This window comes from Mirounga angustirostris, unplaced genomic scaffold (assembly GCF_029215605.1).
Source record: "Mirounga angustirostris isolate CCGP_5_RB_7025 unplaced genomic scaffold, mMirAng1.0.hap1 SCAF_5, whole genome shotgun sequence".
Taxonomy (NCBI): Eukaryota; Metazoa; Chordata; class Mammalia; order Carnivora; family Phocidae; genus Mirounga; species Mirounga angustirostris.
This window is the reverse complement of record NW_026991713.1, coordinates 9,995,685-10,010,339: the sequence shown is the minus strand read 5'-3', so window position 1 is coordinate 10,010,339 and position 14,655 is coordinate 9,995,685. Positions and strand designations below refer to the sequence as shown.

Below are 14,655 nucleotides of genomic sequence, written 5' to 3'. Positions count from 1 at the left end.
ATTTATTTGTCAGAGAGAGTGCACGCACAAGCAGGGGGAGCATCAGGCAGAGGGAGAAGCGGGCTCCCGCTGAACAAGGAGCCTGACGTAGGACTTGATCCCAGGACCCTGGGATCATGACCCAAGCTGAAGGCAAAGGCTTAACCGACTGAGCCACCCAGGCGTCTCGGCTCCCAGCATCTTAACGCTCAGTACGAGAGAGCAAGGAGCTGCCCCGTTCACGAGAACCCAAGGTGAAGACAAGCCAGTGCCCAGCAACGGGCTGTGTGGACAAACTGAACGCATCTCTCCATGCAGCGGGATGTTATTCAGCCACAGAAAGGGAGGACCGACACATGCTACAACATCGATGAACCTTACAAATGTGCTAGGTGAACAAGCCAGACACCAAGGCACAGATGCTGCCAGATTCCATTACAGGAAATGTCCAGAATAGGTTAAATCTGCAGAATCCGGGAATAGACTGGTGGTCAGGGGTGGGGAGGGGGAAAGAAGGTGTGCCTACTTAATGGGTACGGGGTTTTCTTTTGGGGTGATGAAAATGCTTTGGAACTACACAGGAATGGTGGTTGCACAACACTGGGAATGTACCAAATGCCACTGAATTGTGTATTTTGAAAATGGTTGTGTTATGTGAATTTCACCTCTGTTGAAAGATAGGGAGAGACAGGAGAACACAGGCACGGTTGAAAACACGCAATGCTGAACAGGGTTAGGTCTAGGGATACAAACGTAATAAAACTCTTTAACACGAGGTAACAATTTCAACGGTCAGATGGTGGTGCCCTCTGTGAGGGGAAAGCAGAGGAGGGGGCACGATGGGGTGGCAGGACCCTACAAGGTGACAGGCACATCCTCTCTCAGGGGAAGGGGGGGATGGTGCCTAAGAGCATGCATATTTGCTGTATGTCTTCTCTTGTTACCTACTCAACACTTAATAAAAAGACAACAATGAGATCTGAGAAGAAAAGAGAGCATTGCCTTACAACTTTGGGGTAGGCAAGGCTTTTTATCCCTGATTTAAAATCGAAAGGCCATTAAAAAAAAAAAAAAGGAAAGAAAATGGCTCCATCCCATCCAAAAAGGGAATCCACGGCAAAAACACCAGCAACAAAGTCCTAAGAAATATACCCGTGTCTTATCAGCGGCAAGTGGCTGGTAGCACTAATATGTGAACGAGCTCCTACGCATCAGTAGGAAAAAGACCAAAGGCTCAAGGGAAACAGGGTGAAGGATCTGAACAGATACTTCAAGAGAAAGAAATCATTAATATAAAAACAGCGTACTCCTATGAAAAGATGCTCAACCTCCTTGTGAGAGAAACGCAGACGGTCCTCAAAGAGTACTCCCACCTATGACTGGCAGGAGTCCCGCGGTAAGATGCCCGCGCGGGGGGGGGGGGGGGGGGCAGGGCCGCGGGGCAGTGGGCACCGCGCCTCAAGAGGCCCGGGTGTGAACTGAGAAATTCGGCTCCCGCTTCGGGGGTGCGCTCAACACCCCAGTGAGTGCAAAAGGGGCCTGGATGAGGCTGTTCGCAACAGCAAAACCTGGACACGGCCCAGATGTCCATCATTCTGGGGCTTGGTTAAATAAAGAATGGCCCATCAATAACATGGAATACAACGGAAAAAGAATGAGGAAGCTCTCTCTGTGCAGAAGTGGAAAGATCTCAAAGATACAGGAAGTGAAAAAGCAAAGTACAAATCAGTATGTATTCTATGCTCTTTCCAGTTTAAAAAAAATAAAAAGATGGGGGAAATAATACGGATCTGTGTTTGGTTGTATCTACATAAGAAAACACTGGGGGTGCCTGGGTGGCTCAGTTGGTTAAGCGACTGCCTTCGGCTCAGGTCATGATCCTGGAGTCCCGGGATCAAGTCCCGCATCGGGCTCCCTGCTCTGCAGGGAGTCTGCTTCTCCCTCTGACCCTCCCCCTTCTCATGTGCTCTCTCTCTCTCATTCTCTCTGTCTCAAATAAATAAATAAAATCTTTAAAAAAAAAAAAGAAAACACTGGAAAGAAGCATGAGAAACCAGTGAGGGCCGGGCAGGGCTACGCTGACCGCTAGCCCAGGAGGGGACATTCACCGGGTTCTAGGTTATGGGCTGCCACTTTTCCCGACACCTCTGTTGGGATATAATTCACATACTACACCATTACTTCTTTTTTTTTTTTTAAACATTTTTTTTGTGTTTTTTTTTTAAGATTTTTAAATTTATTTGACAGAGAGAAAGACAGCCAGAGGGGGAACACAAGCAGGGGGAGTGGGCAGAGGGAGAAGCAGGCTTCCCGCAGAGCAGGGAGCCCGATGTGGGGCTCGATCCCAGAACCCTGGGATCATGACCTGAGCTGAAGGCAGACGCTTAACGACTATGCCACCCAGGCGTCCCCACAATTACTTCTTTAAAGTATACAGTTCAGTGGGTTTTAGTATATTTGCAAGACTGCGCAACCTACACCACAATCGATTTTAGAATATTTTCACTATCTCTAAAGCCCAAGACCCTTCAGCATTCGCTCCGCATCTCCCCCAAGCCCCAGCTCCAGGCAACCACTCATCTACTTTCTTTCTCTATGGGTTTGCCTATTCTGGACGTTTCTTTTAAATGGAATCATACAATATGTAATCTCTTGGGACTGGCTTCTTTCACTCAGCATGTTTTTGTGTTTTGGTGTTTGGTTTTGTGTGTTTTCATTTTTGAACCCCATAAAATAAAATTAAAATTAATAAGAAAATAGATTACCAAAGTCAGTGAGCAACTGGAGAAAAAGTACTTGCAAACTGTGGACTGCTTCTGGCACATTGACACTCGTCACTGGGGAGAGCCACACACGTTTCTGGAGGGCAGTGGGGATGTGGCGTGGCAGAGTCTGTTCTGAGGTGTCAACAGGTTTAGGGGAGTGCCTGGCACATAGTAAGTGCTCAGTGGAAGTTGGGTTTGGTAAGAACGGGCCCCTGGGCTTCAGACATGGGCCCGGCGACCTAACCGTGGGCAGGGCAGCAGGAGGAAAGGCCGCACGGGCTCCGGAGGCGTGAGCAGGACCGTGCCAGACAGAGGTCACAGTGGGTACAAAGGTCCGACAGAAGTGGGGCGCAGTGAACTGAGTGGTTTGGTGCAGCTAGAGCTTGAGGTAGCTGAAGAAGACTGTGGAAGAGGTGAGGGAGGGAGAGATCAGAAGGGTCTCAAATGCCAAGCTAAGATCTTGGCCTGAAGCCTGAGACTCCAGGGGCCAGGTACGCATGCCTTATTACAGGGATTCTCAGCCTCCTGGGGCCCAGCGATTCTTTGCTGTGGGGCCTGTCCTATGCACTGTAGGATGGTTAGTAGCATCCCTGACCTCTACCCACTAGCTGCCAGTGGTACCCCCTTTTCCCTGAGCTCCAATGATCAAAAATGTCCCCAGACCTTGCCAAATGGCTCCTGTGGAACAAATCCGCCCCCCCATCCCTTCCTCTGTTCAGACCCACTGGCATATTAGAAAGGACTGAAGAGGACGTGAGGGGCAAGGGAGACCCAGGCGCTGATGGTGACCGCAGCCAGGCAGGAGGCAGAGACCTAGACACTCCGAAACTAGGGCCTCTAGCACTGTGATTCGGCAGACAGATGCAGGGAGGCAAAGTGCTGGGGAGAACACCCTTCCCCGAGATGGGGAGGGGCAGGTTGGAGGAGCCCTTTAACCCCTGAATTCCCCTGCCATCCTGCAAGGACTACTGTTTGTATCTCTAGTTGACACGTAGAGAAAGTGAAACACCAAAGGTCAAGAGACCAAACGCCACACTAACTTCCCCAGGACAGGAGCTCGCTCTCAGGCAAAGCCTTCGGGTGGCTGCAGAATGCTGGAAAACGGCCACAGCGGGCTGCCCCCCACCCAGGCTCCCACCACCGCGAGGCCCCTTGGCTGCCTGGGAGTTGACAGGAAGCCACCGGCCTTCTCTCTGATGTCCCTGAATTCTCACTGCTGGGGCTCAGATAGGTTAAGTAACTGGCCCAAGGTCACAGGACTCGTGGGGGCAGGGCTAGGATTTGAATGTGAGTCTCCAAAGACCCTGCTTTTTTCTCTATTCCAACCGCCTAGCATCTCATTCATTCCATCAATAGACACATACTGAGGCCCGGACCAGCTGAGGTAGCCCTGCCCTGGATGAGCTCAGCTCGCCCTCTGTGGGAGCAACAAAGGGGAACTCTGACTAAGTGCAAAATGCCGGGGCAGGAGAGGTGACCCAGCAGTCAGGGACAGTGGCCCTGCGGGGGGACGGTCCAGTCTGGAAAACACACCTGGACACAGAGAAGGGCTTGGAGCTGGCCAGCCCTAGGATCTGGGGCCTGCGGAAGTCCTGGGTGGGCAGAGGGGGTGACCAACCTCACATGGGGGCTCATGCAGACATCAACACAGACACACATAATCAGGGACCTGGCTGGACTGGAGGTGCAGAAGAAAGCACGCTCAAAACCACCTGTTGGGGAGTACTGATCCCCCGCCATTTAGAACTGAGGAACAGAGACTGAGAGTATAGCACAGGGAGCTCGTGAGGGCGCAGAGCCAGCAGGGGCAGAGGGGACACGGTCTCGGCTGCTCCTGGGCCCTGTGCTGCTGACCCGAGACCCTCAGCAGAAGCTGTGTGCCGAGAAGCCACATCCACAGAGAGCTCGCCTGCGGCTGATCCTGGAAAGCAGGGCCTGGAGGCCGCGCCCAGCCCCACCTGCAGAGGCCATCTGGAGTCAGGCCCTGGCACTGACACCAGTGACAAGAATGTGCCCAGAGCTTGGAACAAAGGGAGCCAGCGAGGCCAGCCGGGGAGGCCCTCCAATCACCACTGTCCCCACAGCAGCAAGGCAGGGGCCCAGGAAGGAGGTGGCAGGACACAGCGCCATGCCAGGGCCCCCCGGGCCTGAGCACCCAGCGGAGGCGGACAGGGGCATTGCTCTCAGGGCAGAACTGGCTCCCCACCCCTACTCGGGCCCAAGAGGACCCAAATCCTCTGACAGTAGCAAATCCCAAAAAAGACTGCGGGTTGGCAGAGGACACAACATAAAAGCACCACAGCTGGGCCGAGCACGGACAGGTATTGTGCACAATGGGATCTCACTCTTGCTTCCCACTTTGCAGGCCTCATGACCCCATTTGACTGATGGTGACGCCAATACCGGCAGAGGTCATCACCCACACAAGGGCATACAGCTAATGGAAGAAAAGCCAGCACCCAAACCCTGGTAAATTTACTCCAGAGCCTGCACAAAAGAGAAGTAAAGCTAGGCTGGGTTTTTAAAATGAACTAGATAAACAGGAAGTCCTGCCCCCAGGGAGGTCCCCCCACATGGACCAGGGTCACTAGCTTTCCCAAGGACCTTGGCCTGCTCCTCCCCTCTCAGGCCTCTGTTCCCTTCTGTGAAAAGGCGGCCCTGGACCGGATGTTTCCTAAGAGCAGATGTGCATCTGTACCAAAAGCTACCGCCCCATGCCTTTTTGCCCTTGGTCAGCCAGGCCTCACCATCACACGCTTTCCCTGTGGGGACACCAAGGCACAGAGCAGCCCCATGACTGTCCCACGGCTGCACAGAGCCAGGTCTGGAACCCAGGTCTGTCTGAGGTCTCCCTCCCGTGTTCTGTCACACTCTCTCACTCACATGGGCATAAAGGCTGCCTTTTCTAGTGTTCGAGAGAAGCACTGGGCGGCCAACCTGACCATTCTGCACCTGCTTCTCGACGTGTGCAGAAGAACAGGGGGCCTCCATCTCTACCCGCTGCTGTGCGGGGCGACCACATTCAACCACATTCCAAGAGGACCCTGCCCAGCACCAACTACGTGCTCAGACAATGTCCCCTCCCTGTCCCCTCTGATGGGGAAGGGGGCAGCTCACGGAGAAGCAGAGTTCATACCCCAAGAGGGCAGAGACCCAGACCATTGGGTAAGAGACTGCCCCCCGCCTCCCGAGTTCAGAACCAATGAGCACAGCACACGGCCTTGTTGTTTTTCTCTGCCCGGGACAGAAATTATTTACTTTCCTTTTCCAAGGAGGGAAAGAGAGGCCAAGAGACAGGAATGAGGATAAACCCCAGGGACTGGACACCCAGCTCTACCACCTCCCATTCGCGATTACCGACACAGGATCTCCCCTCCAGACCAACAACAGCAAGGGAAGGGCCGTGACCCCTGACCGCACACGCCCTCGGGAGCCGAGAAGGCAGCATTTGAAGGCAGGAGCCTCTTCTTTGCCAGGTTGAGGAACAGGGCTGAAATGTCAGTGATTTGCTTAATATGACAATATGAGAGCGAACTTAGACTTTCAACAGGAAGCACGTCCGGAGAGCACGATCCTGAAAACTCCGACCAGACCCCTACCCCCACCCCTACCCAGAGGTTACTGGGAGAGCCTACGTCACTGTCATTCCGAAGCCTGTCTGGGCTGAATTCCAGGGGCCAGAGCAGAGGGAGGGGGCCCAGCTGGGAGCGAGTGGTAGCCCAGGCCTCTTCTGTCTACCAGCATCCTTCCCCCAGGGGGCAAGAAATAGGGGTGCTACCCCAGCCTGGGCCTTCCCACGCCCAGCTGGAGACCCCGGTCATCTGCAGCTGGAAACCAGAGCTAAAAATACCCTCCTCTGTCCAGCCTGCAGCAAGTGGGAACCCCGCCCCACCCTGACTGTGTGACCCCACTCCCCTGGCCTGCCTCACCCCCAACCTGCTGCTTCTCTCCCCACCTGGCATGGCCCTGGGGACAAAATGACCAAAAATGTGCCACTGGAGGCCCGGAGCCAAGTTCTGGCTGGAGAGCCTGAAGTCCTGGCACATTTCCTCCTACTTGTTCCCAGCGCTGTCCCAGGGGCCCCAGAACCACCACGCTGGAGTCAAGGACACTTACCCAGGTAGATGTCTCCAAAAGACCCACTCCCGATCTTCCGTCCCAGGCGGTACTTGTTTCCCACGCGCAGCTCCATGACTCTCTCTCACTGCTGAGGGAAGCAGAGATACGGGGGTCAGGGAGCTGGGGAGCTGGGAAGGGAGCCTCACCGGCTAGAGCCCACCACACCCCCCTGCCAAAGGCCAGGGAAAGACGCAAGGAACTTGGGAGACCGACATTCTCCCTCCCATTGTACAAGAGGAGAGCTGGCCCGGCTTTGCCTGAGGGCACCCAGGTGTCAGGTGGGCCGATGGCCTCCACAGGTGAGGAATAGCTGAGGCAGGCCGAGGCCGCGTGTCAGGGTAACCAGGCAGAAGGTAGAATTGGAGATAAAGCCCCAGAGGAAAGAGCCAAGCAAGCATCTCCTCGGGGGACACACGTTCGGGGAACCTCCAACAGGAGTCTCTCAGGGACAGGCCAATCACAATGGGCCAAGACCCTAAAAGGAAAATCAAAGACAAAGGGGGTGACGGGGAGGGGGGAAATCAGGAGCTGATCATTCTGGGGTGCTACCATGGCAACCACCAGCAAGTTCTAACCTCCAGGGATGGAGGGTCCCAAAGGAGTTCCTCAGCCCCTTTAGGACTCAGAAATGACAGGGTCCCCTGCCCCGACCCCCAAGCCCCCATGCTTCTGGTAACAAGAATTGGACACCAGGCCTCCGCAGCCTGGCCCCGTCTTTCCAGAGGCCAGAAGTTGCCAGCTTGCAGTGTGCCCTGCAGGAGAGAGGCCTCCTCTCCAACTCAGAGGGCAGGCAGGAAAGGGGGCCCTGAGAACATCCAGTTGTCTCCCCATCTCGACCTCACGACACCAAGCACCTCACACAGGCCTCTCTGCACAACATTCTTTGAATGGCCGGTTTGGGGCTGGCTTCCTTCAAGACTAGAAGGAGGGTCTCCTTAGAGGGCCCCATAGAGCAAATGAGGGGACCAAAGCCAGGTTTTTAGCCACCAGGCTCTGGGGTGGGAGGAGAGGTCTGAGGGAGGGATGCTGACTGGAGCCACTCTCCTCCTTCCCGTGTCCCATCCTGGATGCCCAAGCTCATGCGACATCAGGGACCACCCTGGTAGAGACCCTCTGCCCTCTGAGGTCCGGGCCAGCAGAAAGGGAAACTCCAAGGCCAGGAGATGGTTTCTACAGTTAGGTGATAGGCGACGGTGGACTATGGAACAGGGAGAAGGATGGGGGATCCCTAAGATCTCAGAGTGTCTAGAAGAGGGGTCTTCCTCTGCAGACAAGGAACTCAGGCCTAGAGAGCCCATCACCTGCCCCCCACTCCCCAGCAGCAAGTTGGTGGCAGTCTCCTCCCCTGGGACTCAGACAGGGTTCCCCGCTGCCCCCACCTGACACACACAGGAGTTATTTACTGCCAGGGCCGGGAAGTAAAGCAGGAAGATGGAAATGCAGCTGTACTAGGCATAGCAGCCGGGCCCCTTCCCTATGCCCAATGCTATCCCCAAAGCCAAACCCACCTGGGAGGGGAGATGGGAGAGATTTAGTTTGCAGATGGTGGGGCTGGAGCTCTCGGCACCCCCTCCCGCAGAGGCAAGAAGCCAACAGCTCCTGCCCAGGAGAGACATCCAGCCCCAGTGGCTAACTCCCAGCGGAGCCGCCACTAGCCCTTCACTGAGGACCACAAGGAAGGAGCCTCCAGCCCATGCCAGCCAAACTCTGGGCTCTCAACCAAGGGCCTCTGCCCACACGCCTGGCCGGACCCGGCTGAGGTGCCGTGGCTGCCAGCGGAACACGCTCCACATTTGCAGAAAACTCACAAGCCACACATTTCACATACACAGCGAACTGTGTGTACACTCCAAAGGAAAAAAAAGAAAAGCAGACACACACCATGAGACCCATGGTGGGGCGGGGGGCAGGGGGGAGGAAGGGGGGGTGTCGAGGGTGTGTACACACACAAACACTGCCCTCCCCCGCCCCTGTTCTGTTTTCCGCCAACGCCAATTCAGAGACCACACATGGCAGCCGGGAAAGCCGCAGGTTAGGAAAGGAACATAAATATACCCGCATCCTATATTACATAAATACCCATGCCGGGTTATATAAATACCCGCGCCCTCCGTCTGGGTGCCTTACATAAATACACTGCACATGACCCCCCAGCCCCTCCCCACTCACCGGGCTATGGGCAGAGACGGGGAGAAGAGAGGGTGCAAACAAACCAGCCCTGATGGAAACCACTGCTGGGCGCTAGCCACCCAGACCCAGGGGGCCAGGCCCCCAGGGAGAGCCTCCACTGTCCCAGCACTGTCTCCTAAAAAGCCTCCCAGAGGAGAGGAGAAAGGATTGAGTCAGGAAAAGGAGAAGCTTGCCAGTTCTTTGCCGCTTCTCCCATGGGGGGGTGGGGGGGTGGAATAAACGAAGTAAAAAAAAAAAAAAAAAGAGGCAGACGCAAATCCGGAGTTTCAGCTGGTTAAAGAAATTACACAAACTACCAAGCAGCAGAGCACATGGGCAATTTTCTTACTCTCTGACACCCCCTCACCCCAGCCAGGGCCCTGGTCACTGGACCATTAAAATAAAAATTGGAGGGACATTCTAGACAGGAAGGCAGGGGAGCCCCAAGCCCAGGCATTCGCTGGGCGCAACTTCTGACACCCTGGATCCCTGTCCCTTCTCCCCAAATCCTTCTCCCTGAAGAAGGTTGTGCCAGAAAGAACATATCCAAGAGAACTAAGGGCAAAGTTGGGGAGGGGGCTCACCCCGCTTTGAGTTTGGGCGTGAAGAGGAGCTCGGGAATCCTCTCTCTAGAGATAACCCGGACTCAAACATAGTTTCATGTTCCACAGAGACTTGCAAAACATGGATTTCTCACGGGCAGAAATGGGAGAATCCGATCTGATAAATAACCCCCACCCCTTTCTTTCTCTCCACAAAGGAAAACAGAATCGGTGGCTGGGTGACCACACACCCCATCACCTCGGGGGCCCCCACGCGCTCCGGAGCGCCCCCCATCCAACATGCGGGAGCAGCCTCGCTGACCCCCAGGTCCCGAGCTCCGAGCCAGGAGAGAAGGGGGGAGGCGCTGCTGATTGTCCGGCGAAACACACAGAAGCCCGGGGTTTGGCCGAGAAGCCCGAATCAACAGTATCAACAGTCTCGGGTGCCCCCAGCGCCCCAGTCCCGGACCCCCCTCCCGTAGGGTCCCCCAATTACAGCCCCGCGGTGGCCTCTCGGCCGGCTGGGGCCTTGAAGGGTCCAGCTGGGGGAGGGGGAGGCGAGCCGGACTGGGGGGGCCTCCCCCGGTGAAGCCTGCAAAATAATAGTCACCCTCCTCCTCCTTGTCCCCAGCCGCGCCTTTGTCCTCGCCGGGCCGAGCGGGCGGCGCCCGGGCTGCCCCCCCCCCCCGTACCCGAGTGCGAACGCGCGTGTGTCCGCCCTCCCCTCCCCTCCCTCTCGCGCAAAAACAAAGAGGCGGAGGGAGCCCCGTTTCCCCCCGGGTTTGCGCCCCTCCGCGGGTCCGCGGCCCCCCAATATTTACCCCGCCGGGAAGGCGCCGGTGCCGGGCCGCTGCTCGGGGGGCTGCCGCGGGCGGGGGCGACCCGCCGGGGCGGATGCCGGAGGATTCGCGGAGCCGCCCGGCGCGCCAGCCTCTCCCGGCCCAGCCGCCGCTGCCGCCGCCGCCGCCGCCGCCGCCGCCGCCGCCGCGCTCCGCTCCGCTTGGCCCCGGCCGGGCTCTGGCTCTGGATTCTCGCCGCCGCCGCCGCCGCCGCCGCCTCCCTCCTCCGGGCCCTCCTACCCGCCCGCCCCCGCCGCCGGCTCGCGCGCTCCCGCCCGGCGCGCACCCGCCGGCTCCCATTGAGCCCCGGGCCCGACCGCTGATGTCATCCCCGGCCCGCCGCCGCCGCCCCGGAGGATTTAAAGGGCCCGCGCCCTCGGCTCCCGGGGACTCTGGGGAGGGGGGTGCTCAGCCGGGAAACACGGTCCGTACCCCCCCCCCCCCCCGCCTGGCCAGGAGAGCGTTGCAGGAACGCGGTCTTACGCGTGGGGCCGGGGAACACACACAGCCACCGACACCCTGATCCAGTCTGGGGCACAGGTGGAAAAAGCTGGGTGGGGGTGGGGAGGAGGCGGGCGCACAAAAAGCTGGGGTTTTCTAGATCCAAAGCCTCCTCTTCCCCCGGTTCTCTCTCCTCTCAAACCAAAGCAGTGGCTCCCTGCGAAGGCCGCTGCAAAAAAAAGAATGTTTGGAGAGTTGGGGGCTTCAGAGTCCTTCAGAGAACACAGGCCAGGTTGATTCAGGAGTCAGTGATTTGACAGGACAGCAGGAGATAGAGAATGCCATTGACCAAAGACCCGGGGAGGTAGCTACCCTCACCACCCCCCCAACCCCTCACCCCATAGAAAGGACCCTCCCAGCTCTTCCAGCAGTGCAGACTGTGATGGGCATGAACCCCAATTCTGGTCTCACTGGTTTAATGAGGAACCCTGCACACTCCCGGGGAACTAACATGAGTCAGGGTCCCCAGTGGTGCAGGGTCCCCAGTGGTGCAGGGTCAGCTAAGGCACCTCCCAACTCTGGGCTTGGCTTTCCATATGGACAAATCAGGAAGAGGACCCCTGGCTCCCCACGTCACTGGGAGAATTAATTAAGGCTTCTCACCAGCTTCCAGGGTAGCCAATGAAAGGTTCCAGGGCAAAGTTATTAAAATGATGATATTGACACTGCGCCATGCAAAGCTCCAAATTATGACACACATCCACTCACACACAGAGTTGTGATGGTGGACCCACAAAATACCAGAGTGCACTGCATCCAATCCCAGAAGCAGGGTTCCTGGGAAGAGTCACTGCCATAATAACCACATCCTCCCTCGAGGCTGGGGACTTAGTCACACACTGTCCAAACTGGTGGGACCCCACAGATCAGGCTCCTCCTCTCTCCCAGACTAGGAAACTGGGGCCCAGAGAGGGGAGGGGTTTGCCCAGGACCACACAGCACAGCAAGATAGACAGCTGGCCCGGGCCAGGACCTGGCCTCAGTGCCCCCTTTGCCAGAGCAGGGGGTCACCAGCCAAGATGGTGGGCTTCGCTTGACCTGCATGGTGTTTTTTTGTTACTTATATTGCTTTGCTAATTGATAACCAATGTTTTAAATGGGCCGATTTCATATTATAGGTCCATATTCCCTACTTCTCTTGAAGCCCTGGGAGAACGGGCAACCCTGGTCCAAACTCACACCAGGCTCTGGCCACACTCAGTTGGCCATTGGCCTGGGCAGCAGCCACCAACCTCGTTCCTCACATGAGCTTGTTGTACCCATTTTCATGACTTCCTTTATCCCCTGGAGGTCCCCAAGTATGACCCTGTCCTAGAAGCCAGCTACCACCAATGCCCTGCCCTTTGTCATCTCTTTTCATCCCAATCTCCCCAACCCTGAATACCGAGGCTCTGCTTCCAGCATCCAGGGATGCTAGCACTCTGTGTGGCTGCATGTTCTCCTAAAGTGAAACAAGGTGCCCAGGCCTAGGCCTACCGAGCAGGCGTGGAATATACCCGTGTCCTCCATCCTCACCACTGCACCCTCCAATAATGGCCTCCCTCTCCAGGAAGGGATTAGCACCGCTCAGCTCTGGCATCTACTAAGCACCTGGCCCTGAGGAGGTGGTTAACCTCTGAAACAACAACAGATTAAATCCTACTCTATTCTTTCCCGGGTTTACAGAGAGGGCATCTGAGGCTCTTAACAGTGCTTGCCTAAGGACACACATTAACCACCACAAAGTCCCAGCTTCCCTGCCCAATCCTGTCACCTCCCCACTCCCCACTGAAGGATCCTGGTCAGTTCCCTGGGCCACCCAGTCTTAAGACTACTAGTCCCCTAAGGCCTGCTCCCAGGCTCTCTCCTGCTGTCCCTATCTGCTGTCTCCCTTGGAAGAATGCTCCCCACACCCTGCTGCTAATTACCTGTGTCATGGGCCCAAGTTCTCTTTCCTACTCCCCTAGAAGACCAGCTCCCGGGTACTTCTAAAAAGCTTCACAGCTCAGTTCTAAGGAGAAACTGAGAGATGACACAAAACCCAGCAGAGGACTGGAGGTGATTCCAAAGGGAAAGAAATCTTACGGAGTTCCAGCAGCCTCTGGGCCTGACTTCTCTCTTCATTCTAGGTTCTCAATGATTCCTCCTGGGACTTAACTCCCAACTTTAAGGCCCAAGGGTGTGGCCAGCTTGAGTTCATCCCAGTTCCGCTCCCTGCACACCCACTCACTCACCCAGGAGATGCAATCAGCCCAGGACAATAGGTGTCAGTGGAGTCCCAGCTCACATGGGTCCCACCCTGGAGTTGAGCTGCTCTGCACTGGCTCAGGAGGAGAGACTCCTCGGCATGCTTCCAATCTGACACTTTGGATTCATTTCCTTGGCACACAACACGCTGCCCGCCCCCCCCCCCCCCACCAGCCCCTGGAGCCCTGGGCTGGGGATCTCGAAGATATGATGATATTGCAGAAGAAATCAGAGATGGGGAGGAAGCTTTCGGTCCTCCCAAAGGGATCCGCAGTCTGAGTCTTGCCTGTGGGCACCCCACCCTGCATTTAGTAAACATCAGGATGGTCCTTCAAATGGCCCTACACAGGCCTTAGCCCTGGCAGTTCCTGCTGCCTGGGATGCTTTTCCCTCAGATATCCGCATGGCTCATTCCCTCACCTCCCCGAGGCCTTGGTTCTCATCTCCTTCACAGGGAGGCCTTCTGGTCTTCCTGATTTAAGATCCCAACCCCACTAGGGCACTGCCTCCCCTCCCCACCCCCCCCACCCCCTGCTGCTTCATTTTTTCTTGGCATGTATCTCTATATAACATATTCTACGTGGTACTTATTTGAATTGTGTGTGTGTGTGTGTGTGTCTGAGCCCCCTACTAGATTATAAGCTGCACGAAGGCAGCTATTTTGGGGACACCACTGGTCACCAGTGTCAAGAACAGTGTCTGGCACATAGGAGGTGGTAACATTTGCTGAATGAGTGAATGAATCATCCATGAAGAGACAGCCTTCCGTCTCTCTGACAAAACATCAAGAGCTACTTTAATGAGCACCTACTGTGTGCTGGGCCCTCTACAAGACACGTCACGGCACTGACTCATCCAACCCTCAGCAGAGGAAGTGGAGAGGGAATGGCCTGGCAAAGCCTGTGCCCCCAGCCACTGCTCCCAGGCTGGTGCAGAACACATTTCCAAAATAAGGCCATGGCCCCTCCTTCAGGCTCCTGAGCCCCAATCCTGGAGGAGCAATTTGGGGCCCCACACCAAGAGCCACAGGGGCCTGAGGGGCTCATTTCTGCCAGCTCCATCATTTTACAGTGGAGACTGAGACCCAGGGAGCCTCGCTCAGAGTTACAAAGGGAGCCAAGACAGGAGCCCACTGTGGTTGAGAAGGCGGCTTCCAATGCTGACTTTGCCACTTTTTAGCTGTGTGACCCTAGGAAAGTTCCTTAAACTCTCTGAGCCTCATTGGTAAACCAGGGATAATGCAGATGATCATGCACGAAAACAACTTAGCCCGGCAGCGGCCCTGAGGAAGAGGAAGATGATGACAAGGTTCTGCGGAGCTGATAGGGAGCGGGATCCAGGCCCCCTGACTTGGACTTCTAGCACCTCAGGCTGGGTCTCCAGCTGCTTCTTTCCTTGCCTTCCCCTTCCCCTTCAAGGTAGAGGTGGGCAAACACAGCGGGGGGCTGGCCCACCCTCTGTCTTCACCCACGGCCGTGGCTCTAGGATGCCCCTGCAGGAAGTTTCTCGGAGTCT

General features: G+C 56.3%; 1 protein-coding gene across 8 annotated transcripts in view; it reads right to left on the bottom strand.

Moving 5' to 3' along the window:
• The window catches only part of CSNK1E (casein kinase 1 epsilon), a 32,875-nt gene that overhangs the window by 12,101 nt on the left and 6,119 nt on the right, over positions 1–14,655 (bottom strand). For 2 of the 8 annotated variants that reach the window (XM_054506821.2, XM_045872534.3), the window contains exons 1-2: positions 10,396–10,623; positions 6,861–6,951 (exon numbers count right to left, since the gene is read on the bottom strand). In XM_054506821.2, coding sequence (XP_054362796.1) covers positions 6,861–6,936 — 76 coding nt within the window. In that variant the 5' untranslated portion in view covers positions 6,937–6,951; positions 10,396–10,623. Of the gene's footprint in view, positions 1–6,860; positions 6,952–10,184; positions 10,207–10,395; positions 10,628–14,655 lie in introns of those variants that run through there. The other 6 variants (XM_045872530.3, XM_054506818.2, XM_054506820.2 and 3 more) reach the window with 6 other exon arrangements.